The following is a 24191-nucleotide window of genomic DNA, read 5'->3' as shown; positions in this document are numbered from 1 at the left end:
CTTAGAAAACAACAACCAAAAAAAAAAAAAAAATGATAACAAACAAATCCAACAACAACCCCAAACAGTTTCGAGTCTTCCTTTGATTTTAGCAAAGAGAGTTTAAAAAGCACTTAGGAAGCTTGTACTAAAACCAGGCGCTCTCAGAGGAGAGAGTCGTCTGTGCACCCCCCTTCGAGTCCATAGCGAAACTCCTGCAGGTTGGACACGCCGTAGAAGTGGACAAAGGCTGCAGCCACCACGAGCACGTGGAAGATCTGATGCGACTGGAACTGCAGGGAAGCAAGAAAACCCTTTGATCCGGATGGAAGCGGGCAGAGCAGCGCTGGAACAAACAGCTCCTCCACGCTGCTCAGCCACAACCCTGGGACTGTGCTCAGAGCTGCCTGCCTCCCTGCTCCCTGGCTGCGTCACCTGCATGGTGCTGGGAGGCACCACCCGACTGAGACCCCCACCATCAGCTCCTCTCCTCAGGCTCTCAGCTCCCCACAAGGCACCCCGGCTCCCCTCACCCAACACTCACCCAGATGTCAAACTTGCCCGGGAAGAAGCGCTCAGGAATGCGGGCAGCGTACAGCCCTGCACCTGTGATGTACATCACAGCCATGAGGAAGAACCAGCCCATCTGCCCGACCGTGGTGGCCTTCACGAACCCCTCGGCGATGGTGAAGTGCATGGTGGGCACCACACCGCTCAGCCCCAGCCCCAGAAAGACACCTGCAGCAAGAGGAGAGAGCAGCAAGAGGGAGCACACGTGAGGGGTGCAGCCCTGCCAGCCCTGCTGCTGGAGTCATTTGTTTATTGAAGCTGCTTGGAGCTCAGGGGAAGGTGCTAATTAGCAGCGTAGGAAATTTCAACTGTCAAATTTAATTACATCAGCAGAGGGCTGACAGCACCACAGCAGGAGACCAGTGCAGAGGGCTGCAGGTCGTCGTGGCAGCAGGAGGGCGGCCCTGCAGCAGCAGGCAGAGCAAAGCAGCTCTGTCCCTCAGCAGGCGGCTGCCGTCTGTGCCAGCACAGCCACACCAACGCTGCGCAGGTAATGGTGGGGCTGGCGCTCAGCCCTGTTCCCTGCCCCCTTCTTGACACAGTGCTGATGTGGGTGCAGGCACAGAGGCCTGCCCTGCAGCCTCCAGGACAGCAGGGGCACAGCAGCACAGGCTGGAGACCAGGAGGGAACCCGTCCCTCTCTGGATGAGCTGCAGCTTGGCGCTGCCAAACCACTTCCCAGATAATGAGCCTCTGTGTGGCGCAGCCTCAGGCCGCCCAGCCACTGCTTATAGGGCTATTTCTAAACACCGCCTGCCTGCTCCAAACCTCAGCCTTGCTCGGTGCCAAGAGGAGCTCAGGGCGGCCCTGCTGAGTGCAGGATCCAAATCTGCAGCACAGCGAGAGGAGGGAGGAGGCCTCCCTGCTCCAGAGCAGCACGGTGCTCTGGGGGAATGTGAGCTGCAGGTGCTGGGAGCTCCTTGCAGTACCTGAGCCCTGCTTTAGCATGGAACCTGCAGCACAGCACCAGGTGCCCCCCCAGCACGGCTCCTCCCTGCGGCAGGGGACTCAGATGAGCACGGAGCGCTCCTACCTGCTCTTGTCTGCCGGTGCTTGGGGGTGGCAAAGCGGTCCCACTGAGCAACAATGATGGCAGAGATGCCCAAGACGCAGACAATGGAGAGGTAGATGAGTCTTGGCTGCGGGGAGCAGTAGAACGAATAGTAGAGCCAGGGGACGAAGCTCCCCATGATCAGCAGTGCAATTCCTGAATAATCCAACCTGCAGCCAGGGTGCAAGGAGAGAGACACATAGGTGAGCCCCAAATCTGCCCCCTCCTGCATCCTATTTGGTGCCATCCCACTGCCTGCACCCAAACAGTCACCACCACCAGCGAGCAGCCACGACCCCATGAGAAAAACTGCATTGGACAACAGATTTGGGTGTCACCAGTGCAATGAGAAACAGGAGAAAGGACCTGGGGCTTACAAGGATGCAAAAAGAGCTGGCAGAGCACAATGAACAGCAGCTTGCTGGATCTGCAGGAGCAGCACGGAGATGCTGTACACTCAAACCACCACGACGAGCGGTGGGCATTAGCCCTGGTGCGTATGGATTTGATTGTCCTCCCCTGCAAAGTGCTTTCAATCTATCGATCCAGGAACATTTTCACCACCAAAACGCAGTCGGCTGCATTTCCCACCACCACAGCAGCCTTGCAGGAACCCTCCCCAGTACACAAGGACATTCCTGCTCAGGGCAGGCAGCACAGTTTGTTCCAGACACAAGCGCCCTTGGGATCTTGTGTTTGTGCATAGGAGATTGGCAGGATTTCCCAGCAAGCAGCACCCAAGTAAATGCCTTTGATAGACTTCTGTGAGCAAGATCTCATTTGAAAGCCTTGCTGCTGCTCTCCCTGTGCCATAAAGGCTGATGTGAACTCAAAGAGCAACACTGACCTCAGAGACGAGCACTGGCCACTGCCCAGTGTTTCCACATTGCCAGGAATCCTGTTTGTTTTGCTTTTCAATTTGGTTTCAGTTCAAATTGGATCCAACCCAGAGTTTTTCAAAACATCCCAGTAAACTGGAAAACCCACGGCTGCCCAGTGAGACCAGGACCATTCCTCACTGTGCTGCTCCAAGAGGCACTGAGGCCATTCTCTAGGGACATCCCACAGGGTCCCAGTCCTCATAGAGCCCCCATTCCCTGAGGGCCTCAGAGCTGCTGCCAGACGCAAGGTGCTGAGGGATGGGACCCAAACCCTGCTGCTTCTGAGCTGCACGCTGCATGAACACTCCCTTCCCCTAAGAACAAAATCCCAGTGAATGCGAATTGGAGAGGAAGTGCCGTGAGAAGTCAGAACATCCTGAGACCACACAGCCACCCCAGTGCCGACTCACTTTGAAAAAGTCCGTGAGACCTTCTCTGAGTGACAGTAGACAGTGTGGAAAAGCCAGGAGAAGCTGAGGCACAGCACCGCCCCGAGGAAGAACATCCCGAACACAACCTTCTCCTGGAGAGGAGCCATGAAGTACATGTTGGGCCGCAGCATGGTCAGGATTCCCAAGCAGAGGAACAACACAAAACCTGCAGAAAACACAACAGACGGGCTGTCGGGCAGAGGCACAGCCAGCATCGACTGATGGATGAACACCGAGACAGGCAGAGCTCAATGGCAGCAGCGCAGGGGAGGTGAGAAGGGACACGAGAGAGACAGAGGCCTGCATGGCTGCCGCAGAATCAGTGCCTTGGGGTCTCTCCCTTACAAGCACGATGCCTCCTTAGTACAGCAAAGAGCCAGGAGAATCCCAGGCACGGCTGTGCCCTGAAAGGCAGAGCCTGCACACGCCCTGCGTTCCAAGGGAAGGTTTTACGGGACGCTGTTTGGCCCAGGACACCTTTCTCCAGCCCAGGAGCAGAAGCAGCTCGCTGACAGTGCTCAAACGCTGTGCAGTGGGAGCAATGTGGCCACAGCACAGCCAGATCTTGAAGACCCTGAGCCTCTGAGTCTCCATGCAGGCCAGAACTCTGCAGAATGCTGGCCAAGGCCCTCCTGCACTCTCAGCCCACCCAATGGGGCCATCAGCTCTTGAATAGCGTGAACACCACTGAGCTCAGGCCTCAGTGCTGCTGCGAGGAGCTGTCCTGTTCTCCCTTCACTCAGAGGCCCAGGAGCTCCCAGCCACCAGCAACTGAGCTGCCTACACGTGCAGAGCCAGAGGGGTACATGATCCTAAAAGGAAGGCGGTGGGCACAGAGAGGAGGTCAAGTCAGTCCCTTGGAGCAAACCTGCCCTTCAGAGGCAGCCCCTTGCCCTAACACAGGGGCAGAGCACACCTCAGCCCTACAGAAGCGCTGCGCAGCCCCGCAGCCCCCCGGTCACCTAACAAGTGAGTCCAGATGTTGCCCGTCTCGGTGTGTATTCGGAAGATGCTCTTGAAGCAGGCTCGGAAGGACGGCATCGGAGGCCGGTGCCCATGCAGGAGGTAATCGTTGTCCTTCAGCCAGTCGGGCAGCACATCGTAGGGGATCACACGCCAGCGCCCTTCCCACACCTGCAACACAGCGACTCGTGTTGGTGGCACCAGCAGTGAGGCAGCCCAAAGGCTTGAATGAATCACCCTGGGAGAACACAGAACAAAACCTGCGGGTCTTGCCTACGGCCAGGGCTGAAAGGCTCTGAAACTCTCCTCTGGGAGAGGAACTTTGGCTTTCGCAACACCGCGTGGAATCCCTTACACCACCCACATCCTGCAGAGCACTTCCACATCCCCTAAGGAGCTGGAGACAATTCAGGGCATTTAACCCTTCAGCACACTGAGCGTCCGCTCCCAGCACTGCAGAATTCCCTTCCATTTTAGTCACACAACAGGAAGCCTGGCTGGCCACAGAGCTGTGCTGGCTCTCGTGCATTTGCCAATCATGGTGACCACGAGCACAAGTGCTGAGCAGAGGCACCCAGCAAACCAGCGGCAGCATTTGAGCTCCCAGGCCCAGACAGCGATGCTGGCGCTGCCCCTGAAGCCCAGCAGGGCTGAGCACAGCCTCCAGTTCCCCCCTGGGATCCCAGGAAGCTCCCACACCTTATACACAAACTCTTCCATCTTCTCCATAGCGTGATGAGCCTGCAGAGGCAGAGTCAGCACACGAACCACCTCCTCCTCTTCCTCACGAGCCACTGGGCACGGCGGGTCTTCAGCCTAGAGGGAGAAACACCGGAGGGAACCAACCCTGCCCACAGCACTGCAACCATTCCAGGCACACAGAGCACCTGGGGTTTCATCCCTTCCCGAGGGGTCGGACAGAACCCACCGGTCACCACCACTTATGCAACTTGCTCCCGCCTCAACCATCTCAGGCAGGCTAATCCCAGACTGATCCTAGTTTAAAGGTGGGATTACCACGAGGGATTTTCATCCTTACAACCAAAGCTGGAAGAGCCCCTGGGCCCAGCCGCGTTGTCCTGGAGCCGGGTGCCCCCAGAGCACAAGGCCCGGCCCAGTCCCCCATCCGTTGCCATTAGCAGCTTTGGGAGCTGAGCGCACCCTGCAGGGGCAGCACAGCTCAGCTGGCAGCATAAGAGCTAAAACACGTTTTTGGGCCAAGCTCTCAGAGCACAGGACCGATCACCGTTCGGTTATCAGAGAACCACGGAGTCCTCAAGGCTGGAAGGACCCGCAGCCCCCCCCAGTGCCCCATCTCGGCGCTTCCCAACTCCTCCGTGCAGCCGGGCGACGCATCGCCGCTATTCGGGCGCGATTTCTCCTCACGCCCAACCCGCCCCTCCCCGCTCCACCCGCCCCCGGGATAACGGGCAAACTTTTGGTTAACCCCGAAGCACCGGGCCCACTCCGGACCGACCCCCGGTGCCGGGCGCCTTACGCTGGCGGTTCCGGCCGCTCCCTGCTCGCCCTTCTCCTCCAGCAGCGGCCCCAGCTCCGCCAGCTCCAGGTGGGCTCTGTCCCGCCCTGCGGCTGCCAGCCCGTTGCCCTGCGCGGCGGCGGCGGCTTTCCGGGACGCCATGGCGGCGGCGGCGGCGTTCCTGGGGTCCCTCCGCGTCCTTGTGCCGCCGCGCTGGGGAGGGAGGAAGAGCAGAGTCAACGGCACCGAGCTCGGGCCGACACCGGAGCTGAGAGCGGCGGAACCGGGCCGGAACCGGGCCCCGTGTCCGTCCCGCAGGCAGCGCCCGCACTCACCGGCCGCTACATCCCGCGCAGGGCGGCGGCGGCGGCACCGGAAGCGACGCTAAGGGAACGGGCCGCTTCCGGCCTCTAAGCCCCACCCCGACTGGTGGACGCGCTATGATTGGTCGAATCTGCTGCCCGTCTCTCTCCGCTCCGACACGGCTGCTCGCTGTGATTGGCCGAGCCGCCCAGCTGATGGAAGGCGCTCTAGCGCGGCGGCGCCATCTCGTTAGCCGAGCGCTCGGCTGCCCCTGCAGGCATGGAGGAAACCGGGGGCGGCGGTAACCGGGAGCCGCGTGCAGGAGGGGGCGCACCGGGGAGCCGCGGAGGAGAGCAGCGGGCATCCAAAGAGCGAGGTGTGAGCGCTGGTGTCCCTCCGATGGTGGCAGTGCCGCTCCGTTACCGCATCAACACGGCGTGGAGGGAATCCACGGACTGGCCTTGTCCGTCTGTCTCTTGTCCCGCTGTCTGTCCATCCCAGCATGGTGGAACTGCTGGCTGCCGCGTGGCCGAGCTCCAGAAGGCGTCGAGGCGTTCCCTGCCGTGTGCGGGCAACAATAACTGATGCCCAGGTTGCCCCTGCCCGGTGGCCGCCGGCTCGTCTTTCCGTCCATCAAGGACAGCTTTAATTACCCCCGGAGTCTCCCCGCTGCCGGATCCGGTTCCCATCAATGATTCATGCCCTGCTGTGGGAAGGGGTTCCTCGGCTGCTGGGCTGAGACCGGAGGGATTTTCCGACCTCTCCAGTATTAAACTGGTGCGGACGGCCCTGGTGGCAGTTGGAGGTGCACAGGGTGCCCCGTGGGGTGAGTGATGGGGTTTGGGAGCACAGCGTGGGAAAGCTTTGGGGGCAGAGGCAGCCTGTAGGTTTTGGGTCTCTGGATGTCACCCACTGCAGCCCAATGGGGGTCAGGGACCCATCGGGCTCTGGGGAAGGGCAGAATCCCTTCCACGTGTGCATCCCAGCTCCCTGTGGCTGCTGCCCCATGGATGGAGCGCTTTGTCACACCCCACATCTGATCCAGCAGCACAGGGAGGTGTGCCAGCAGCCAGCTTCCCCTGGCAGTTCTGGTCCCCCCATCCCTTCTGTGGCAGTATTCTGAGGAGCAGCTCGTCCTCCTGGGGCTGACGGGGGCTGGAGCTGAGCTCTCCCCTCTGCAGGGACGAACGCAACTGCCTGCAGAGCCCTGAGGTCCCCATGGGTGTCCTGAGCTGCATGAAGTACCTGATGTTCATCTTCAACGTGCTGGTGTTTGTGAGTCCCGCTGGGGATGGAGGGGTGCAGGGCACTGAGCCATCAAGCCCAGCGGTGCCATCCGTGCAGAGCTGGGATGTGATGCTCAGGGTGGCCCCTGTCCAAGGGAGGGGACCCCAGCACTGCCCCCACGAGGTGCCCTGTGACCCTGCTGTGTCCCACAGGCCGGGGGGATCTGCCTGCTGAGCGTGGGGGTCTGGGTGGCTGTGGACCCGGCTGGTTTCCAGGACATTGTGGCTGCCAAGCCTGTGCTGAGTGTGGGCGCCTACCTGCTGCTGGCTGTGGGCATCGCCCTCTCGCTGCTGGGCTTCCTGGGCTGCTGTGGGGCGCTGCGCCGGAGCCGGCCGCTGCTGCTGGTGGTGAGTGAGGGGCAACTGGGATACAGGGAGCTGTGGGATGCAGGATGTCCCTAGAGGAACCAGAGTCCCCATCCTGGCACCATCAGCCTCCAACAAACTCCCCAGTCCAGTCTCCACCTTCTGAGACTTGGAATTTAAAGCCTAGAACATTCTGTAAAGCACCAGGTGGACTCTTCTCTTCTCTTCTCTTCTCTTCTCTTCTCTTCTCTTCTCTTCTCTTCTCTTCTCTTCTCTTCTCTTCTCTTCTCTTCTCTTCTCTTCTCTTCTCTTCTCTTCTCTTCTCTTCTCTTCTCTTCTCTTCTCTTCTCTTCTCTTCTCTTCTCTTCTCTTCTCTTCTCTTCTCTTCTTTCTCTCTCTCTCTCTCTCTCTCTCTCTCTCTCTCTCTTTTCTTTCTGTTTCCCCTCTTTCTGTAGGCTCATCCCACATGGCATTTCTGATCCTTTTCCTTCAGTTTTGAGGGCCAGAAACCCTTTTTTTGAGTGCAGGCACCATATATCTAGATATATCTTTGATATCTTTGATATATCTTTGATATAAAGATATCTTTGGCTTCCCCAGCCCCTGTCATGTTCTGCCTTACAGCTGCAGTGCTCAGAGATGCTGTGTCTGTCCCCATGCACCACATGCTCATTTCCTGTCCCCCTGTCCCCGTGCATGAGCAGGGATGGTGGCAGAGGAGGGGAGGAGCAGCAGGAGCAAGCTGCACATGGGCTGAGGATGATTTCTGACCTTTCTGTCCTGCTGCCTTCCAGTTCTTCGTCCTCGTGAGCCTCGTCTTTGTCACACAGCTCGTTGGGGCTGTGCTCTTCCTGGCACACTGGAAGCAGGTATTGTCCCCTGCAGCTGATGGCTCTGGGTGGGTGAGGTGGCTGTGTGGTGTCCCTGTCCCCATATCTGGTACCTGACCCCAGGTGCTCACAGGTGGCACTGGTCCCACAGATCCGGCCAGAGCTCTTCCTGTTAGAGCTGCGAAGGAATTACTGCGGGGATGAAGGCGCTGAGGTCTTCTCCGTGGCTTGGAATACCCTCATGGTGACAGTGAGTGGCCAGGAGGCCCCTGCTGAGGTGTGGAACACCCATGGGTGCTGCTCAGGGTGACCGTGACCACGGGGGTGGTTCTTAAGGACCACAGGACTCACGCTGGGCTGTTTCCCCGCTGAGCAAAGTCCCTTCATTTCGACGGTGCGTTGACGGTGTTTCCCTTCCATTTCAGTTCTCCTGTTGTGGCGTTTTAGGACCTGAAGATTTTGGGAACGGCTCCCACTTTCAGGAGCTGCACCCTGGGACGCCCTGGCCGCAGGCGTGCTGTGCCCGGGATGGGCTCCTGCAGGCAGGAGAGCTGCTGAGCTGGGAGCAGTGCCAGGAAAGGAGCCCTGGCTACATCCATGAGCAGGTAGGGCTGCATGGGCAGCTGCTGCCTGGAGCCTGGGGCGCTGCTGCTGCGCTGTGGTTCTGTGCAGAGGTGACTCCCAGGTCTCCAGCTCACGCTGCCCCCGCCGTGATGCCCCAACTTGTCCCAACCTCCCTGTCCCTCGCTCTGTCTCTGAGCTCCCTGCAGCCCTGTGAAGCACAAGGAATGCCTCCATCGTCTCCCCTCCTGCCCAGGGCTGCTTCCCCACCTTCAGCAAGACCTTGCAGAAGTACATCTCTGTCCCCGGGTTGTGCAGCTTGGCCGTGCTGGGCATCGAGGTACTGAGCAGAGCTGGAGGGGACGAGGCAGGCGGTGGGTCGCCTCATTTGGGTGCTGTTTGCTGGTAGGGGAAGGAATGGTGCTTTGTGTGTTCTGGGACCACGGATGGGTTTGGGCTGCCCCCCCCACCCCCACAGAGCAGCTCTGTGTCAGGGGTGCAAAGGCAACCTGCCACCCTGTGTGGGTGAGGCGGGTGGAAGGACTGAGGGAGCGAGCTCTGTTTTGCTCCTGAAGGCCTGGAGAGGAGAAGCATTGCTCAGCAGTTTCCCCTGCACAGCACAGGGCAGCCCCTCGCAGGGCACTGGTGTCTGGCTGCACCAGGAGCAGAGCACAGAGGTCCTTCAGCCTCATTCTGCACCAAGGTGCTGCTCTGGCACAGCTGACCTGTTCCCCCCCCCCTCCTTCCATTCCAGATCTTCGCTATGTTCTTCGCCTTTTGCCTTTACTACAACTTTGACTGATGCTGGGAGCAGCTCTCCAGGCTGCTGGCAGCGCAGCAGAGATGAACCAAATGCCTTGGGAACAGCAGCAGGCAAGGACGCTCTGTTTTCTTGCATATCTCAGCCCAGCTGTGCAGATCAGTCGCCTTGCTGAGTCCTGCATCTGCTCCAGTGCGTGGGTAAGGATGAGGTGGCTCATTATCCTGGAGCAGGGACAGGGCTCAGGTTCAAATCTTTACACACATCTACGTAGACACGGAGGCCAAGCATCAGATTTGCTCCTGCTGCCAGGCAAACAGCTGTGACAACACAGAGCCCTGCCTCCAAAACCTCCTGAGCTGCTCTACCACCAGGACGCCTCCATCCATCCATCCATCCATCCATCCATCCATCCATCCATCCATCCATCCATCCATCCATCCATCCATCCTCCCCAGCTCTGTTCCACCACCCCTCGCTGCCCCCCTCCACCCCTCTGGACCCTTTTTCTCCTCTCTCAGCCCTTCCCTCTCCTCTGCTCTTTTTCTCTGTGCAGCTCCTGGAGATGCAGCCCAGTTGTGTTAAATGGTGTTAATGGTTAAATGATCTGCAGATGGAACCTAAGAGCTGGCTCTCTGGAAGCCTTACAAGCCTTTGCTTCAGGATATTTTGAAGAGCCCAAGCAAACTAGAAAAAAAAAAAAGCAAATTAAAGCTTTATATTTTATTTATATAATTTCTCAACAAACAAACGAACCAACTCCTAGGAAACAGCAATAATAAAGCCTGCTTCTATTACATATTAAAATATTTACTCATGTAAAGAAAAAAGGACCCAGTGAAAGCAAAGCTGGCAGCCACATCAGGAACAAAAGTCGCTCAGGGATCCAGGCGAGGTTTCTTCTCCTTCTTGCTGACAGTGCTCCCTTTTCTTTTTTGTGTGACAGATTCATTGGTGGGTTTTGTTTCATTCTGGTTTGTTTTCTCCTCCAAAGCCTCCAAAGAAATAAAAAGTAACAGCTGTGAATAATTTAGTTTTATGTAATTAGCACTGCTGTGTTAATTCCCATCTCTGTGTGATTATTCCCCCTCCTGGAAAGGATGCTGTGCAAATCAGGTACGGGGCGGAAAGCACTCAGGTAACGGAGACGGCCCAAATGTAATTGATTCTTTAGAACAGGTTTTGATCTACTTAAATGCAGTTTACTTCCATGCTCCTCATCTGTGAGGTGGATCAGGATGTGGAACAGAGGCAGGGAAATACAAAGTGATGGCAGGAAGGCTGTGCTCCACCAGCAGCGGGGAGAGCGATCAGCTGCAGAGCTCTCCTGATGTGCAGAAGCTGAGCACGAGGCACTGCCACAGCAGGTCGTGCAGTTTGGGCAGAGCTGAGGCAGAACGAAGGGGATCTCAGGATTCCATCAGTGCTGCTCATCCTACAAACTTCCTGGGAAGCTGCAACCGGGTGCCTCATTGCCTCATTTCCATGGGGGAGCAATGATTGTTCCCTGCACCACCTCTCCCCCTCCAAGCTGTGGGCACAGAAGGCAAATTGAGGTGAGGAGCACCCACGCAGCTGGAAAAGGAAAGCCCATTTCTTACCATCTTCTGTGGGCTTGCGTATTTCTCAGTCCACTCCTTGGCATTGATCAAGAACAGCTGCTTGTTGTACTTGTACTCTGAGGACTAAACACAATGAGGAAGCCTTGGCCTCATACAGACACTGAGAAGCTCAGGCTGAGCACTGGGGGTTTATAAACTCCCTTCAGAGTCCTGGCTGAAGGACTCCTGGTGCCAGAACCAAACTGCCATGCACACACCACACAAAGCACACCATTCTGCTGCTCGCTTCAGTTTGCTTGAGCAAAGGCACCGCTGCTCCCCAGCCCATCCCACAGCTCCCAAAGCCTCAGAGGAGCCCACGTACTACGTCTGCCATGAGGGGGTCATCGGGGTTGGGCTCCGCCATCAGCAGCTGAATGGAGGTCAGCAGCGTGGAGATGTTCAAGGAGGGCCTCCATGCACCCTGCAGGAGGAGAGGGGAGAGAAGCAGTTGAGAGGAAAACCCTGGGGATGCCTGGAGGAAACTCAGGGCTCAGAGCCCCACGGTTTGCTCTCAGCACGCAGGCTGAGGCCTCTCTGGGGGAGCTGATGGAGCCCTGGGCTGTGCCTCAGCTGGGGCGGCCCGTTTTCAGAGGGCTGCCTTTCCACCACAATCCTTAAAGCCTTGGAAGCTTATATGGAGCAAAGAAGGTCGTGTTCTAATCTCTAAACAAAGGAGAGGCCACACAAAAACTCTACTGCTGCGCTCCTGCTTAAATAAGTCAGTAGCAAACAGACATTCAATCAGGCTTTTACAAGAAAAAGATAAGGAGCTCATTATCCTCCTCAGGCTCACTTACTGCGCCCAAGCAGCGCTCTCTTACCTTTGGTGGTAACTTAAGAACATCCAGACAAATCCTTCCAGCAGAGTCGATGTTAGGATGGTAGATAGGGGTCAGAAATCGAATCTTCGGGGGCTCAAATGGGTACCTTTAAGGGATCAGCATTGAGAAACAAAATTGTATTTGTACCCCAGTCATTTTGTCACCCAAGTAATGCCACAAATCCCTCACAGTTACTGAGTGACATTCTCTCCCTGTAATCCTGGGACAAAGCAGAGCTTTGCTTCCAGCTGTGCTTGGCCAGCACTTCCCTGCTCCTCCCACAGAGAAGCAAACACAGCAGAAGAAGCTTTGCACTCAGAACAAGCTGCTCTCCAGGGAGCTTTGAGACAACCAGTGCAGAAATCTTGTTACAGCACCTGCAGGTCATTCACCACACATCTCGGGATGCCCAGCAAGGAGTGCACCGTTCAGCCAGCAGGAATAACAACTATATGGCATAAGTGAAGGCTCTCACCTGAAGATAACCGCATTCTGCACGGGGAGGCAGAAGGAAAGGCCTCATATCAAATGTATTGACTTATCATGGAGAGGAACAGCACAGCAGCAGGACACCATCGCTCGCTTACCTTTCAGGAACAACGATCTCCAGGTCGAATATCCCTTTCTCATAGGGTGTCTCTGCAGCTCCTATAATTTCTTTAAAAACAAAACAATACTGGAGCATAAATACGTTCAAAATCACAGGAATTCATCCAACCATCCCCCTGTGCACCCACAGCTCTGTAACAAACAACCCTCAGAGTTGGAGAGGACCTCTGATGTCCCCACATCCAACCCCACAGCTCCCCCCCTCCCCCCCGGTTCCCCCCCACCTACGTGCCCGCAGTTCATCCAGCCGCGCTCCGCTCTGCCAGCAGCTGACGCCGGGCGGCGGCTCCGCGCTCAGCATTGCGAGCTCCCTGCTCAGCCGCGATGCTCTCTGCATTGTGGCTCTTCTTCAGCCGCCCTTAAGGAACGCGGAGGAAGGTTTGGGTTGGGAGAGGCTTTAAGGACCACCTCGTTCCGACCCCCAGCTGTGGGGCACTCGGTGACGCGCTGTCACACCATGCCCGGCTCCCACCCCCCCCCAATGGGGCAGGGCCGTCACCCCACTCACCCCGCATTGGGGTCCTTTGGCTTCACCTCCCCCCCCCAGGCCGACCTCAATGGCCGACCCCCCCATAACTGCTGCCCATGTAACCCCACGCGCGCCCCAACGCCTCCCGCCCCCCACTAAACCCAATGACCCCCATCAAGCGAGGGCCGCCCCCTCCCAGCCGATCGCCCCCCACTCACCCTCCCCAGGACCCTTCGCACCCGCCGCCCCGCCGCCCCGCTCACCTCAGCGCTCACCGCGAGGGGCGGGACTTCCGCTGTAGCCTAGCAACGGGAGGAGACGCTGCCGATTAGCTCCGCCCCCTACCGTAGACACGAGCGCTGATTGGGCGCCGCCTAGCTCCTCCTCCTCAGCGGCGGCATTTCGAATCCGAAAGGGGAGGCGCGCGACTATTGGCGGAGATCTGCTGGCGGGAAATAAGCCACGCCCCCGCGAGGAGGGAAAAATCGCGCAATGGGGGCCCGGCTTACAGAGACCACGCCCACAGCGCGGGGCTGCGCGGGGCTCCGGGACGGCAGGGCAGGGCAGGGGTCGTGCCGTGCCGTGCCGTGCCGTGCCGTGCCGTGCCGTGCCGTGCCGTGCCGGCAGGGGTTGTGCCGTGTCCCGATGTCCCACCCCGCTCCCCGCCTCTATGGGCGCTCCGCAGGGCAGGCGCATCCCTGCCGGCCCCCGGTGCCCCCTCCCCCGCTGTGCGTTGCATAAGCGGCCCCGTGACCTAAAGTCGAATAGCGCTGCGTGTCACCCCAGGGCCAGGCGGGGAAACTGGGGCAGCGGGCCCGAGGAGAACGAAGACGAGGAGGAGGGAGGTGACCACCGCGGCTCCGAGCGGGGAGGTAACGCGGGGCCCCGGGGGCGGTGTTGTGTCACTCCCGAGGTGTCCTGGTGACGGTTCTGCCGCACAGCCCCGAGGTGCGGGCGCAGGGCTGTGTGCGTGCAGCGCTGTGCCGTTGCGCTGTTGTCACGCTCTCAGTGCAGAGGGAGCAGCGGGGAGGAGCGCTGTGCGTTGGCTCCGTGGGGTGACGACAGCCCCAGGTCCTCAGACCCAAACTTTTGCATCTCTCTGTCTGGGTACCCGTGCAAATAGCGCAAAGAAATGAAGTTTTGTAGCTGAGAAGTTGCTCCGTCAACACGTGTGATTGTGCTGCTTGCAGCTGTTGGGATTGCCATGAAAATAAACAGGAGGCATTACTTTCGGAGCAGCCAAAGAAACGTGATTCCATGGGGCACAGTGCAGCGACCCGACCTGGCTTTGAGCAGAGGAGCACCATGAACAAAGGCACCTCGTTAATTAGCGTTAATTACCGTTCAGCCCAATCTGCAACAGGGCAGAGCTCAAGGGACAGCAACACCCATCAGCCGGCTCTGATGACAACTGAACTCATCAGAACTCGGCGATGTTTAATTAGCAAACTCAGGCTTGTGTCGTATCACAAAAAGTGACGGCTGAACGCATTGAGGTGTGGAGGGCACCCATGGGTTGTGATGTTCATCCCTACAAAAAGCTCCCAGAAAGGAGAACACAACCAGCAATGTGTCTTTAACTCTTGGTGATCCCTGTGGGTCCCTTCCAGCTCGGGGTATTCCATAGTAATTAACAATGTGTGTTTGATTGGTGCTTTTGCTCTTCTGGCCATGAGAGGGCAATATCTGAGCAATAATCACTGCACAAACGCATGGATTCCAAACCATCCCACCATACTGGCTGCCCTCGTTCCTCAGTGCTGCATCCCACGTTCCTTGAGCCCCTCCAGGGATGGTGATCCCACCAGGCAGCCCATGACAGTGCCTGACTGCTCTTTCAGAGAAGGAATTTCGCCTAATATCTGATCCAAACCTGAAGATGGGGCCGTGGTGCTCAGAGCAGCCCTTGCAGACTCCCTGCTCTGCACACTACACGTGATTCCATGCCCCACGTGCCAGCTGGGTGCTCCCCATTCGTTGGCACTTTGCTTTTCCTGTTCTTCCGTGGCGTGCAGTCGGTGCTGGGCTCCTTCCTGGTGCTCTCCGTGAGCTCCTCAGTGCCTGTGAGTTTGTGGGTTGGGGTCTGTGGGGCGCTCAGTGGGCTGTGTTATAGCTGGGGCTTCGCTGGGTGCATCTCGGCGATGCCAAGGTGTGCTTTTGGGCACGGCGTGAGGTTGGCAGAGCTGCGTCAGCACTGCGGCCATTTAGGAGGGTGTAGGAAGGGAGTTTTGCTGGGAGGAGCTGAAGCAGGTTAGAGATAATTGCTTCATCCCGTGCTCATCCACTGTCTCCTGATTCTTTGGGTGGGTGCTTGGAACAAGAAGCAGGTTGGCACAAACCCAGGGGGAGGCAGGGCTCCTTGCTGCTGCTCGCTGCTGCTCCCTGAGTGCATCCCTGTGAGATGCCCTGAGCTCCCCCAGCTCCAGCCCTCAGGTCAGCTGCAATGCTTCAAAGGGTAACGATGGATGAGAGGTGACGGCCTCGTCATCATCAAAAACCCATCAGGTTGGGTTTTTGAGAGCCATTTCTTCTCCAAAAGGGCAGCGATGTGTTGGCACAGATGGGGTCAGTGTCCCTGGCGGGGTTCAGAGCTGTGGCACTGAGGGATGTTTCTATGGGCACAGTGGGGTGGGGTTGGGCTTGGGGAGATGAGAAGTTCCATCCTTAATGATTCTGTCAATCTGTAAGTGTGGGGAGAACCCTGTGAGCATGGGACTCAGCTGCTGAGCAGTGGGACCTGCTGTGTTCACAGGACTTTGGTCCTTTCTCTGATTAGGTTGCTGCAAACAGAGCTGAGCAGTGTTAGGAGCTCTGTTTCTGGCCATCACTTGCCCTCATTCCTTCATGGGGATGCTGCACTCTCCAAGCAAATGTAGAATCGTGGAATGGCCGAGGCTGGAAGGGGCAGATCTCAGAATCAGAGCCACGGGGGTTGGAAGGGACCTGTGGGTGTTTGCTGCCCAACTGCCCACGATGACCACTGGTACAATAAGATCTTTCCAGAGCCTTCTCTTCTCCCTTCCCACAGCTGTGGGCAGGATGCAGCACCGCACCATCCACCTCTTCCGGAAGGGCCTCCGGCTGCACGACAACCCAACTCTGCTGGCTGCACTGCAGTCCTCTGAGGTCGTCTACCCCGTCTACATCCTGGACAGAGCCTTCATGACGTCCGCCATGCACATAGGAGCCCTGCGGTGGCATTTCCTGCTGCAATCCCTGGAGGATTTGAGGAGCAGTTTGTGCCAGCTGGGTTCCTGCTTGCTGGTCATTCAAGGAGAGTACGAGTCTGTAGTCAGAGATCACGTCCAGAAGTGGAACATCACGCAGGTGACTCTGGATGCGGAGATGGAACCCTTTTACAAGGAGATGGAGGCCAACATTCGGGCTCTGGGAGAAGAGCTGGGCTTCCAGGTGCTCTCACTGATGGGCCACAGCCTCTACGACACCCAACGGTACGTGGCTGCCCTACAGACCAGCAAGGCATCTCTGAAAGGTTTGTTCTACGTTTAGCAAACATCATGGAGGAAAGGCTGAGGGTCTCAGCTCCTCTGATGAGTTCCTTTTGAGGAGGTGGGGCTCTCTGAGGCAGTGGCACTGGCTGCTGGAGAATTCTGAGTTGGCAGAAGAAGCTTCAGCGGTTGCACAGGATGTTGGTTCTAATTGGAGCCTGAGGAATTTGTTATTTTTTCCCCTGTGGGCAGTTTAATTCACTTTAAGCCCTTCCATTGACTACTCTCAAACAGGAGAAATTCACTAGCGCATGGGAATGGTCTGATGGTTGGATGAGATGAGGGTCTTCTCCAACCTTGATGATTGGTCCTACATTCAAAAGGACTTCTGTACGCATCCTTCTGTCTGCCTTTTGGGATCTATCTGATCAACTTTCACTGGTGTGTGGGTCATTGTGGGTCCACGCAGTTATTCACAGCTGAAAGCCCACAGATAATGAAGTTAATAATGATAGGGAGGTATTCATTAAAACAGCCTTAACCCCTCACCCTGAAAAGCCCTTAATTGGTGTGAACACAAGGATGGATGTGGTGTTCCATCTTGAATCCAAACCATCTGTTCCCACTGGTTGTTGCTCCACAGGCTGGGGCTGTTACTGTGCTGTCACCTCCCCACACACAGCTCCAGTTTCCTTCTTGATCCATGTTACCACAAGCACTGATTTTATTTTACGCGTAGGATTTTGGAGCTGAATGGTGGGACTCCCCCCCTGACGTACAAGAGGTTCCTTCACATCCTGTCCCTGCTCGGGGACCCGGAGATGCCAGTCCGAAATCTCACAGCTGAGGACTTCCAGTAAGTGAGACCCAACAGGGGACCTGCAGGGCCTTCCTCTGCCCAAATGAGATGATGACAGTGACTTTCAGTCATGACGTTGCGTTGCTTTTTTGCATGGAGGGTTATTGATGTGATCCCACTGTCGGGAGAGGAGAGCAGGTGGGGGTGGCACAGTCTGAAGGCTTCTGTAGGGTGCATTGAGACAAACTTTTCGTGCATATGAAGGTTGAGCAGAGGAGAGGCCAAGGAATTCCAGGTCTCTTTCACCACATCCTGGTGCTCTCCAACCTTGGATTCTGGCTCTGATGGGCTCCTTCTCCCCCACGAAGGATTCAGCTTGGGGTTTCTGGCTGTGCTTTGGTTCCCCTGTGCCACAACAGAGGAGGTCTGGTTGTGTGAATGGGGTCTGGCAAACTCTCTTGGCTCTGGTTCTCTCTCTTTCACATTAGGAGGTGCAGCCCCCCTGAGCTGGGCCTGGCTGAGTGCTACAGGGTCCCTCTGCCCACGGATCTGGAGATTCCCCCCGAGAGCATCTCCCCATGGAGGGGAGGGGAGAGCGAAGGGCTGCAGCGCCTGGAGCAGCACCTGGCAGACCAGGTCTGTTCTGATGGTTGTGCAGGTGGGCTGAGGTTGGTGCCATCCAATGGCGCGTGGTTGGGGCTGGACTGCGAGAAACCAGTTGGCTGTGGCCTCCAGTTCTTGCTGAGGATTTGCCCTCCAAGCAGCTCCACCTCGGGATTTCGTTGTTCTTGATGGAAGGATTGTGGTCGGAGTATTTTCCATGGGTGTGTTGCATGTGCACGAACCAACAGCCAAGAGCCCATCCCTGTCCATTGGCTGAACGTTTCTCACCTTGCTCTGCCTGAACCTTGATTTCTGTTCTCATTTCAGGGCTGGGTGGCCAGTTTCACCAAGCCGAAAACAGTCCCGAATTCACTGCTTCCAAGCACCACCGGCCTGAGCCCCTATTTCAGCATGGGCTGCCTGTCAGTCCGCAGCTTCTTTTATAGGCTGTCAAACATTTATGCTCAGGTAAGGGAAAAATTGGCCATAGTCAAGCAAATCTAATGCTTCTGAGGCTGGGGTTTAACCTTCTTGGCAGAGAGATGATGCAAATAATGCAACTTTGGCACAGTCTTCTCACAATGTCTTATGAATCCAGACTATGCTGATCAATGTATGTCTAGTATCAAAAATCCTGATGCGATACCTTTTTGGAAGGTAGATGGGGAAAGCTCAAGGCTAAACGAGATCTAACAGAATTCAGCTTTGGTGCAAGAAGCATTGCTTCAGGTCTTTGGCTTTCATGGGAAACCACCATGGAAACCACCATGGAGGCAGCAGTGTGGTTGAGATTAATGTTTCTTTTGCGGGCATCACAAAATGAGTGAAGCTGCATGGAATGAGCAAACAGAAGCGTCGATCTCCGTGTCTTTGCAGGCCAAGCACCACTCCCTGCCCCCCGTGTCGCTCCAAGGGCAGCTGCTGTGGAGGGAGTTCTTCTACACGGTGGCATCAGCAACACCAAACTTCACCAAAATGGTCGGGAATCCCATCTGCCTCCAGATCCGTTGGTATGAGGATGCTGAGAGGCTCCACAGATGGAAAACGGTAACGAGGTGCATTTCCACGATGGCTGCGTTTTGGCTCGGACCACGCAGGAGGGCTGACGTTGATTTCTGCCTCAGGCTCAGACGGGCTTCCCATGGATTGATGCAATCATGACCCAGCTGAGGCAGGAGGGCTGGATCCACCACCTTGCCCGGCACGCTGCCGCCTGCTTCCTGACCCGCGGGGACCTTTGGATCAGCTGGGAGGAGGGCATGAAGGTTCACTTCTGGTTTTGGGTTTTCTCTTCTTGTTTGGTGATTTTTTTTCCCTTCTGGCTGGTCTCGAGAAAGCCCTGCACACCGTGAGCACCGCCATGGTGCTGTGGAGTGGGGAAGGGGGGGGTGTGTTGGTGGTAGGACTTGGCAGTCTTAGTGGTCTTTTCCAACCTTAATGATTCTATGACTCTACCAGTGCTTTATTACTGAGCCTCGCTAAAAATCTCATGGTTTATAAAAATCTCACTGTCTTTTTCTTGAGTCTGGACCGTGCTGTACAGGGCGCAGTGGTGAGAAGCCATTCCCATCCCCAAGGTCTGATTTTGTCTGATGGTGATAATATTGGAGACCAGCCCTCTCTGCAGCACTCTTCAAAGTCAGACCTTTGGGCTTTGGGTTTCTCTGACACCAGGTCCTGCTTGAGCTTCTTTCCATGTGTGCAGAGTATCCTGATCACAGCGCGAGCTCCAACCTCCATCTACCAGCCTCTATTTGTTGGTTGTTTTGTTGTTGGTTGGGTGGTTGTTTTGTTGTTGGTTGGTTAGTGATGTGTTTTGTTGGTTGTTAGCTGGTTAGTGGTGGTTGGTTGTTGATTGTTTTGTTGTTGGTTGGTCAGTGATGATTTTTGTTGGTTGGGTTGTTGGTTGGTTAGTGGTGGTTGATTGTTTGGCTGGTTGTTGGTTGGTTGATTAGTGGTTGTTGATCCATTGCTGGTTGGTTGGTGATGGTGGTTGGTTGGTTGGTGGCGGATGTTGGGCAGTTGTGTTTTTACCACATAGGTGGCCATTTCAGAGGTGCTTCCTGTCCCCAAAATGCAGGTGTTTGAAGAGCTGCTTTTAGATGCTGACTACAGCATCAATGCAGGAAACTGGATGTGGCTGTCAGCCAGTGCCTTCTTCCACCACTACACACGGATCTTCTGCCCGATCCGTTTCGGGAGGCGCACAGACCCAGAGGGGCAGTACATCAGGTAGGGCCACACACAGCATGGTGCTTTCTGCTCAGTGCTGCTTCCCTGCTCCTCTGACAGCAGGAGCTGGGGAACTCAATCTGCATGAAACACAACCCCTGTGGTTTACTTAGCATGGAAGGAAACCCCAAAGGCTGTGCTTATGGAGGTGATGACTGAGCACGGAACTGCATTGGCTGTGAGTGCCTGCAGACTCCAGGAGCGTCCAGTTGCTGGGAGAACACGAGTGTGCTCCACTCCATGCTGTCAATGTGGAAGTTTATGAGCTCCTTAAGGAGCCCATCTCTCCCAGATGTGGACTGAGCCTTGTTAACACATCAGTGATTACCTGGAGTCCATCCCTCCCAGGAATGCACACCTGGCTTTGCTGACATTAGGATGATTTTCCTCAGCGATCTTTGAAAGAGTGTAAAACTGGGTTCTGTCCTAAGTTGTACTTGCAGTGAGGAAGTCTACAGTGAAAATAGTTTGGATGAAGTCAAAGCTGAAGTAATGCTTAAATCAATCCCGTTATTTGTTTATGTGAAGTTAACTGGTGGAGGATTCAGAACAGAAAAAGACTTTTGCATAAAACGAATCAGAACTCTCATGGATTGCAGTATCAGCAAAACCACCAGGAATGAATGTGGCGTAGGTTGGATTACATTTAAGTGTATTTGTCTGCAGGACTGTAATTAAAGCACTTTATTCTTCTTGTGTTGTAGGAAGTACTTGCCTATTCTAAAGAACTTTCCCTCTAAGTACATCTACGAGCCCTGGACGGCCTCTGAAGAGGAGCAGAAGCAAGCAGGATGTATCATAGGTAGCTCAGATACTGTGCTCAGGATTTTGCTGCTGATAATTGTAAGAAAATAATCACAGGTGTGACATGGAAGCACCACACTTCCACCACGAGTCGTGCGTTTATCTTTGTCAATGGATTCACCCAGCAGCCCAATGGAGTCACCCAGCCCACTCTCTGTAAATCCTTTGGTCTGGTTTGATGGCAGTGGTTGCGATTCTTAGTGAGTCCCCAACGTGCTCATCACAGATCTTTGGTGAAGTTTTACTCTTCCTGCATTTCATCCTTGAAAACAGTTGGTGACAAATGTAGATATTACCAAAAAGTGGTGACATGGATGAGGCGCGATTGTGGAGCGAGGGGCGTTTTTCTCAGGTAAAAGGGGTCTTATAAAAGTCCCATAAAGAGGCATGGCCAATTTTGAGTTGAATAGCTGATTGCAACGCTGTGCATTCAATCTGAACATCTGCAGGCAGTGCATTTATGACTGAAAATGGAGTCATAAATGCACCAAAAAATTGATGATTTTTTTTTTTTTCCAGCAATCTTGAAACCTATTCTCAAATTCCTTTATCGAAACATCAAACAAGGCTGCATCGAGAAATTTAGCTGTGTCCTTTAATGGCACCAAAGATCCATTTATCCAGTGGCATCGTGTTTGTTATCAGTGCCTCTCACAGAAATGGCAAGCTGGGTCATTTCTGTAGCATCAGCACTTTCTTATATTGCCAAAGCAAATAATTTGGAATTAGCAGTTTTATGCTTTTTACGCTCCAAATTTCTTTCGATTTTTACATTTCTTCTCTTCATTTGTCCACACTCGTCTGAAACTGATTTTAGAAAAATCTGTTCTTTTTGCTTGTTTGTTTTAAACTGGGACAAATTATATCCTCCATGCCTTCCATACACTGCTCCATAAAGAATTCGCTTTGCTGTAAACCCAGTGAGACGTCCTTGCTTAGTCCTGCCAAGTCTCTGTCGTACCAGGTCAGGATTACCCCTTCCCAATGGTGGACCACAAGGAGGCCAGCGATCACAACCTGCAGCTGATGAAGCAGGTCCGAGAGGAGCAGTACAGAACAGCCCAGCTCACCAGAGGTGAGGTCCCCAAGTCCATCCCTGCCCCTACTGCCCACATCCCTCGGTGCCGCATCTCCGTGGTTCTGAACTCCTCCAGGGATGGGATCCCCACCTCTCCCTGGCTCATATGGAGTTTGTTATTCCAACCCTGTGCCCACTGATGTGTCCAGAGGTTGCACATTGATACCCACCAACCCTGCGGGATGGTGGGGTGAATGTTGTTGTGATTGCTCTGGAGATGTGGAAAGCCAAAGCTTGAGAAGCTGATGCCTGCTTCTGGCATTGTTGCTGTTGCCTGTACATAGGTTTTCTGGCATACTTGGTAGCTTTACCTGCTGCTGTCAGGGGTAGCTGTTGCTGCACTGAGGTCTGAAAGGCTGCAAACTTTTGTTCTTCCTTCCTTCTTGCCACAGATGATGCAGATGACCCAATGGAAATGAAGCTGAAGCGGGGCCGCTCTGAGGAAAACTTAACAAAGACAAAAGCAGCCAGGATGACAGAACAGACCTAGATTCATTGGGGTTTACCCTCTGGGAACTGAGAAATGGCACAAGGGAGAGCAGAGGCCATCTGAGCAGGAGGAGCTGCACTCCGTGCTTTGCCCTCTGCGTGAACCAACCACCAGCAAAAGCTTTGTACCTTCTATGCATTTGTTACTGCAGTTATTTTCAATGAATTTGTCTGTCTGTTGGTGGCTTAGTAGTCATTTATTGCAGCTGTAGGTAATGGACGTGTTTCTCTGTTGCTATTATTCAAATCCACTCAACGTTCATGCCTCTTTATGAATAGTTTTGATGATAAATGCCACTCTTTCCAACGTGACAAATACATGTCAGTTTAAGAATAAATTGGTATTACTGTTTTCATACATTAGTGTTAAAAGCAGGATTTGCCATAGACAGGCAAATTTTAAGGGCATTGTTGTATAGTTTCTCAGTGGATTAGGGCTGATGTCCTTCTCGGCTTATTCCTCTAGAACTGTAGGATAGGTATTTTATTCCTCTCACGTGTCACATGTAAAAATTCCCCCTTCCATTGGAATGGCTCCTTCTGAAGTGTCACAAGGCTGAATAGCCTGTTTTCTTTGTTATGGTTGGGGTTCTGTTATGGCTGTGGGTTTTCATCACCGTGGGTGCTACTTTTGTTTATAAAAGAAATAAAAATTGTTTCTGACATGGAAAAAATGTAAGGTCTGTAGATTAATCTGTTGTCACAATTGGTGTCCATCTGCCCTCTTTGGAAAGAAGACAACTATTGCATCAATCCCATACGCCCAGACTTCTTCACTCTGAAGGCATCTGTTGACCAGTGCAGAAGCAGCCTATGAGCCACATGAACTGGGGGTGTGTTGTTTTTTTTTTACAGTAAATACAAAAGCTGTGAGGACCATCAGAAAGATCTGAGAATGGGCCGTGTCCTCCTGCTGTGCTGTGCTAAGCCTGAACTGAGCTGCTGGCTGTGCTGGTGCTTCTCGGCATGCTCCTCTTCAGCACACAGAGGGGTTGTCAGGATGACCTGAATGAAAGGCTGAGCCCTGGATGAGGGCAATGCAGTGATGCAGAGCTGGGTATTACACTGTGTTTTTAAGGCACACTCATCTCCTTCGTGTTCCAAAGAGGACAGCTTTTGCTGTTTCAGTGTCACGTCTAGCATTGCTGTGCAAGCAAAGACTTTGGGTGCTCGCTGGTCATAGGTGTGCATGAGGATGGAGTGGCATTGCTTCCTAGGAGGAGAGACTGCAGGTGTGGAGGTTCAACACCTTTTGTTGAAAAGCAGCTGCACGGTTTGGTCTTTGGTTGGAAGAACTGAGATTTGTGTCTGCGAATAAGCTATGTAGGAGAAACACTTGAGCAGGAAACTGCAAGAGCAGTGGAGCTGGAAGACGTTTCTTGGTGACCAAGCAGAGATGAAGTTCCCTCATTCCCCATAAGCTCAGCAGTATCCTGTGGCAGTGAAAGCTCTGCAGTAAATGTTGCTTGGAAATGGGGATCCTACTGTGATAAGAACTTCAACTTTGAATGGACAATGAAATGTCTGAGCCACTATTTGGGCCACTTTTGTCAGAGTAGGAAATCATGGGTGAGAGCAATCTGCCAACACAGGTGGAAGAACAGAGCTCCACTGAGCTGCTCCTCCCAGCACAGCGAGGAGCCCCTCGTGTGCTCTGCATTCACATTGCTGTGACAATCTGCAGTCAGGCAAAGCAAAATGTCACCGAGTTGCTCTCCAGTAAAGTTTTCCTCTCGTGACAGACAGAGGCGCCGCGAATCTTGGAGGCTGCACGAATGGATTCAGCGCGAGGTTCTGCTGCTCGCTGTGTGCGGGGAGCGGAGCGGCACTGTGCGC

The 24191-nt window shown here is 54.7% G+C and overlaps 4 protein-coding genes across 14 annotated transcripts; 2 read left to right on the top strand and 2 right to left on the bottom strand.

The window, feature by feature from the left end:
* Positions 1–5: 5 nt before the first annotated feature.
* ADIPOR1 (adiponectin receptor 1) lies at positions 6–5759 on the bottom strand. Its single transcript, XM_048926165.1, has 8 exons — positions 5688–5759; positions 5374–5565; positions 4575–4691; positions 3875–4046; positions 2892–3078; positions 1583–1770; positions 524–717; positions 6–272 (listed from the first exon to the last, which is right to left on the bottom strand). The coding sequence occupies exons 2-8, from the start codon at positions 5512–5514 to the stop codon at positions 144–146; spliced, it is 1128 nt and encodes a 375-aa protein (XP_048782122.1). The 5' UTR covers positions 5515–5565; positions 5688–5759; the 3' UTR covers positions 6–143.
* A 135-nt stretch (positions 5760–5894) lies between these two features.
* LOC125684241 (tetraspanin-18-like) lies at positions 5895–10054 on the top strand. Of its 7 annotated transcripts, XR_007373256.1 has the most exons (9): positions 5895–6481; positions 6837–6930; positions 7095–7289; positions 8042–8116; positions 8211–8354; positions 8503–8682; positions 8895–8978; positions 9393–9511; positions 9955–10054. XR_007373256.1 is itself a non-coding variant. In XM_048926250.1 (8 exons), exons 2-8 carry the CDS (start codon positions 6874–6876, stop codon positions 9438–9440), a joined length of 738 nt encoding a protein of 245 aa, XP_048782207.1. In that variant the 5' UTR covers positions 5895–6481; positions 6837–6873; the 3' UTR covers positions 9441–9961. The 7 variants fall into 7 exon arrangements, 5 of the variants coding, with proteins under 5 accessions (XP_048782207.1, XP_048782205.1, XP_048782206.1 ...); XR_007373257.1 differs by lacking the exon at positions 9955–10054 and having other exon boundaries at positions 8838–8978; positions 9393–9418; XM_048926250.1 differs by having other exon boundaries at positions 8229–8327; positions 9393–9961.
* A 66-nt stretch (positions 10055–10120) lies between these two features.
* On the bottom strand, positions 10121–13266 carry UBE2T (ubiquitin conjugating enzyme E2 T). 3 transcript variants are annotated; one of them, XM_048926253.1, is made up of 7 exons: positions 13120–13188; positions 12661–12790; positions 12411–12480; positions 11824–11929; positions 11325–11423; positions 11000–11083; positions 10121–10393 (listed from the first exon to the last, which is right to left on the bottom strand). In XM_048926253.1, exons 2-7 carry the CDS (start codon positions 12767–12769, stop codon positions 10277–10279), a joined length of 585 nt encoding a protein of 194 aa, XP_048782210.1. In that variant the 5' UTR covers positions 12770–12790; positions 13120–13188; the 3' UTR covers positions 10121–10276. The 3 variants fall into 3 exon arrangements, with proteins under 3 accessions (XP_048782210.1, XP_048782211.1, XP_048782208.1); XM_048926254.1 differs by lacking the exon at positions 13120–13188 and adding an exon at positions 12941–12962; XM_048926251.1 differs by having other exon boundaries at positions 10122–10393; positions 13165–13266.
* Positions 13267–13433: 167 nt separating this feature from the next.
* Positions 13434–23079, top strand: LOC125684229 (cryptochrome-1-like). 3 transcript variants are annotated; one of them, XM_048926225.1, is made up of 11 exons: positions 13434–13773; positions 15930–16353; positions 17090–17206; positions 17808–17973; positions 18080–18220; positions 18629–18799; positions 18877–19017; positions 19833–19984; positions 20689–20786; positions 21753–21863; positions 22259–23079. In XM_048926225.1, the coding sequence occupies exons 1-11, from the start codon at positions 13572–13574 to the stop codon at positions 22354–22356; spliced, it is 1821 nt and encodes a 606-aa protein (XP_048782182.1). In that variant the 5' UTR covers positions 13434–13571; the 3' UTR covers positions 22357–23079. The 3 variants fall into 3 exon arrangements, with proteins under 3 accessions (XP_048782182.1, XP_048782183.1, XP_048782184.1); XM_048926226.1 differs by lacking the exon at positions 17808–17973 and adding an exon at positions 17638–17785 and having other exon boundaries at positions 22259–23076; XM_048926227.1 differs by lacking the exon at positions 22259–23079 and having other exon boundaries at positions 21687–21861.
* The last annotated feature ends 1112 nt before the right edge of the window (positions 23080–24191 follow it).

This window comes from Lagopus muta, chromosome 24 (assembly GCF_023343835.1).
Source record: "Lagopus muta isolate bLagMut1 chromosome 24, bLagMut1 primary, whole genome shotgun sequence".
In the NCBI taxonomy this organism is placed as follows: Eukaryota; Metazoa; Chordata; class Aves; order Galliformes; family Phasianidae; genus Lagopus; species Lagopus muta.
Note: the sequence above shows the minus strand (reverse complement) of the source record. Positions and strands in the feature narration are given on the sequence as shown.

Excerpts from the sequence above, each read along its gene's own strand:
- ADIPOR1 (XM_048926165.1), bottom strand. The coding sequence starts at position 5,514 with ATGGCGTCCCGGAAAGCCGCCGCCGCCGCGCAGGGCAACGGGCTGGCA. Across the intron at positions 4,047-4,574 it reads TGGAAGAGTTTGTGTATAAG|GTGTGGGAAGGGCGCTGGCG; the intron begins GTGTGGGAGCTT and ends GCTGTGTTGCAG. Across the intron at positions 718-1,582 it reads GCACCGGCAGACAAGAGCAG|GTGTCTTTCTGGGGCTGGGG; the intron begins GTAGGAGCGCTC and ends CTCTTGCTGCAG.
- LOC125684241 (XM_048926246.1), top strand. The coding sequence starts at position 6,874 with ATGGGTGTCCTGAGCTGCATGAAGTACCTGATGTTCATCTTCAACGTG. Across the intron at positions 7,290-8,041 it reads GCCGGCCGCTGCTGCTGGTG|TTCTTCGTCCTCGTGAGCCT; the intron begins GTGAGTGAGGGG and ends GCTGCCTTCCAG. Across the intron at positions 8,683-8,894 it reads CTGGCTACATCCATGAGCAG|GGCTGCTTCCCCACCTTCAG; the intron begins GTAGGGCTGCAT and ends CCTCCTGCCCAG.
- UBE2T (XM_048926251.1), bottom strand. The coding sequence starts at position 12,769 with ATGCAGAGAGCATCGCGGCTGAGCAGGGAGCTCGCAATGCTGAGCGCG. Across the intron at positions 12,481-12,660 it reads GCTGGATGAACTGCGGGCAC|AAATTATAGGAGCTGCAGAG; the intron begins GTAGGTGGGGGG and ends TTGTTTTTAAAG. Across the intron at positions 11,424-11,823 it reads TTCTTAAGTTACCACCAAAG|GGTGCATGGAGGCCCTCCTT; the intron begins GTAAGAGAGCGC and ends CTCCTCCTGCAG.
- LOC125684229 (XM_048926225.1), top strand. The coding sequence starts at position 13,572 with ATGGGCGCTCCGCAGGGCAGGCGCATCCCTGCCGGCCCCCGGTGCCCC. Across the intron at positions 18,800-18,876 it reads GGCTCCACAGATGGAAAACG|GCTCAGACGGGCTTCCCATG; the intron begins GTAACGAGGTGC and ends TTTCTGCCTCAG. Across the intron at positions 20,787-21,752 it reads GCAAGCAGGATGTATCATAG|GTCAGGATTACCCCTTCCCA; the intron begins GTAGCTCAGATA and ends CTGTCGTACCAG.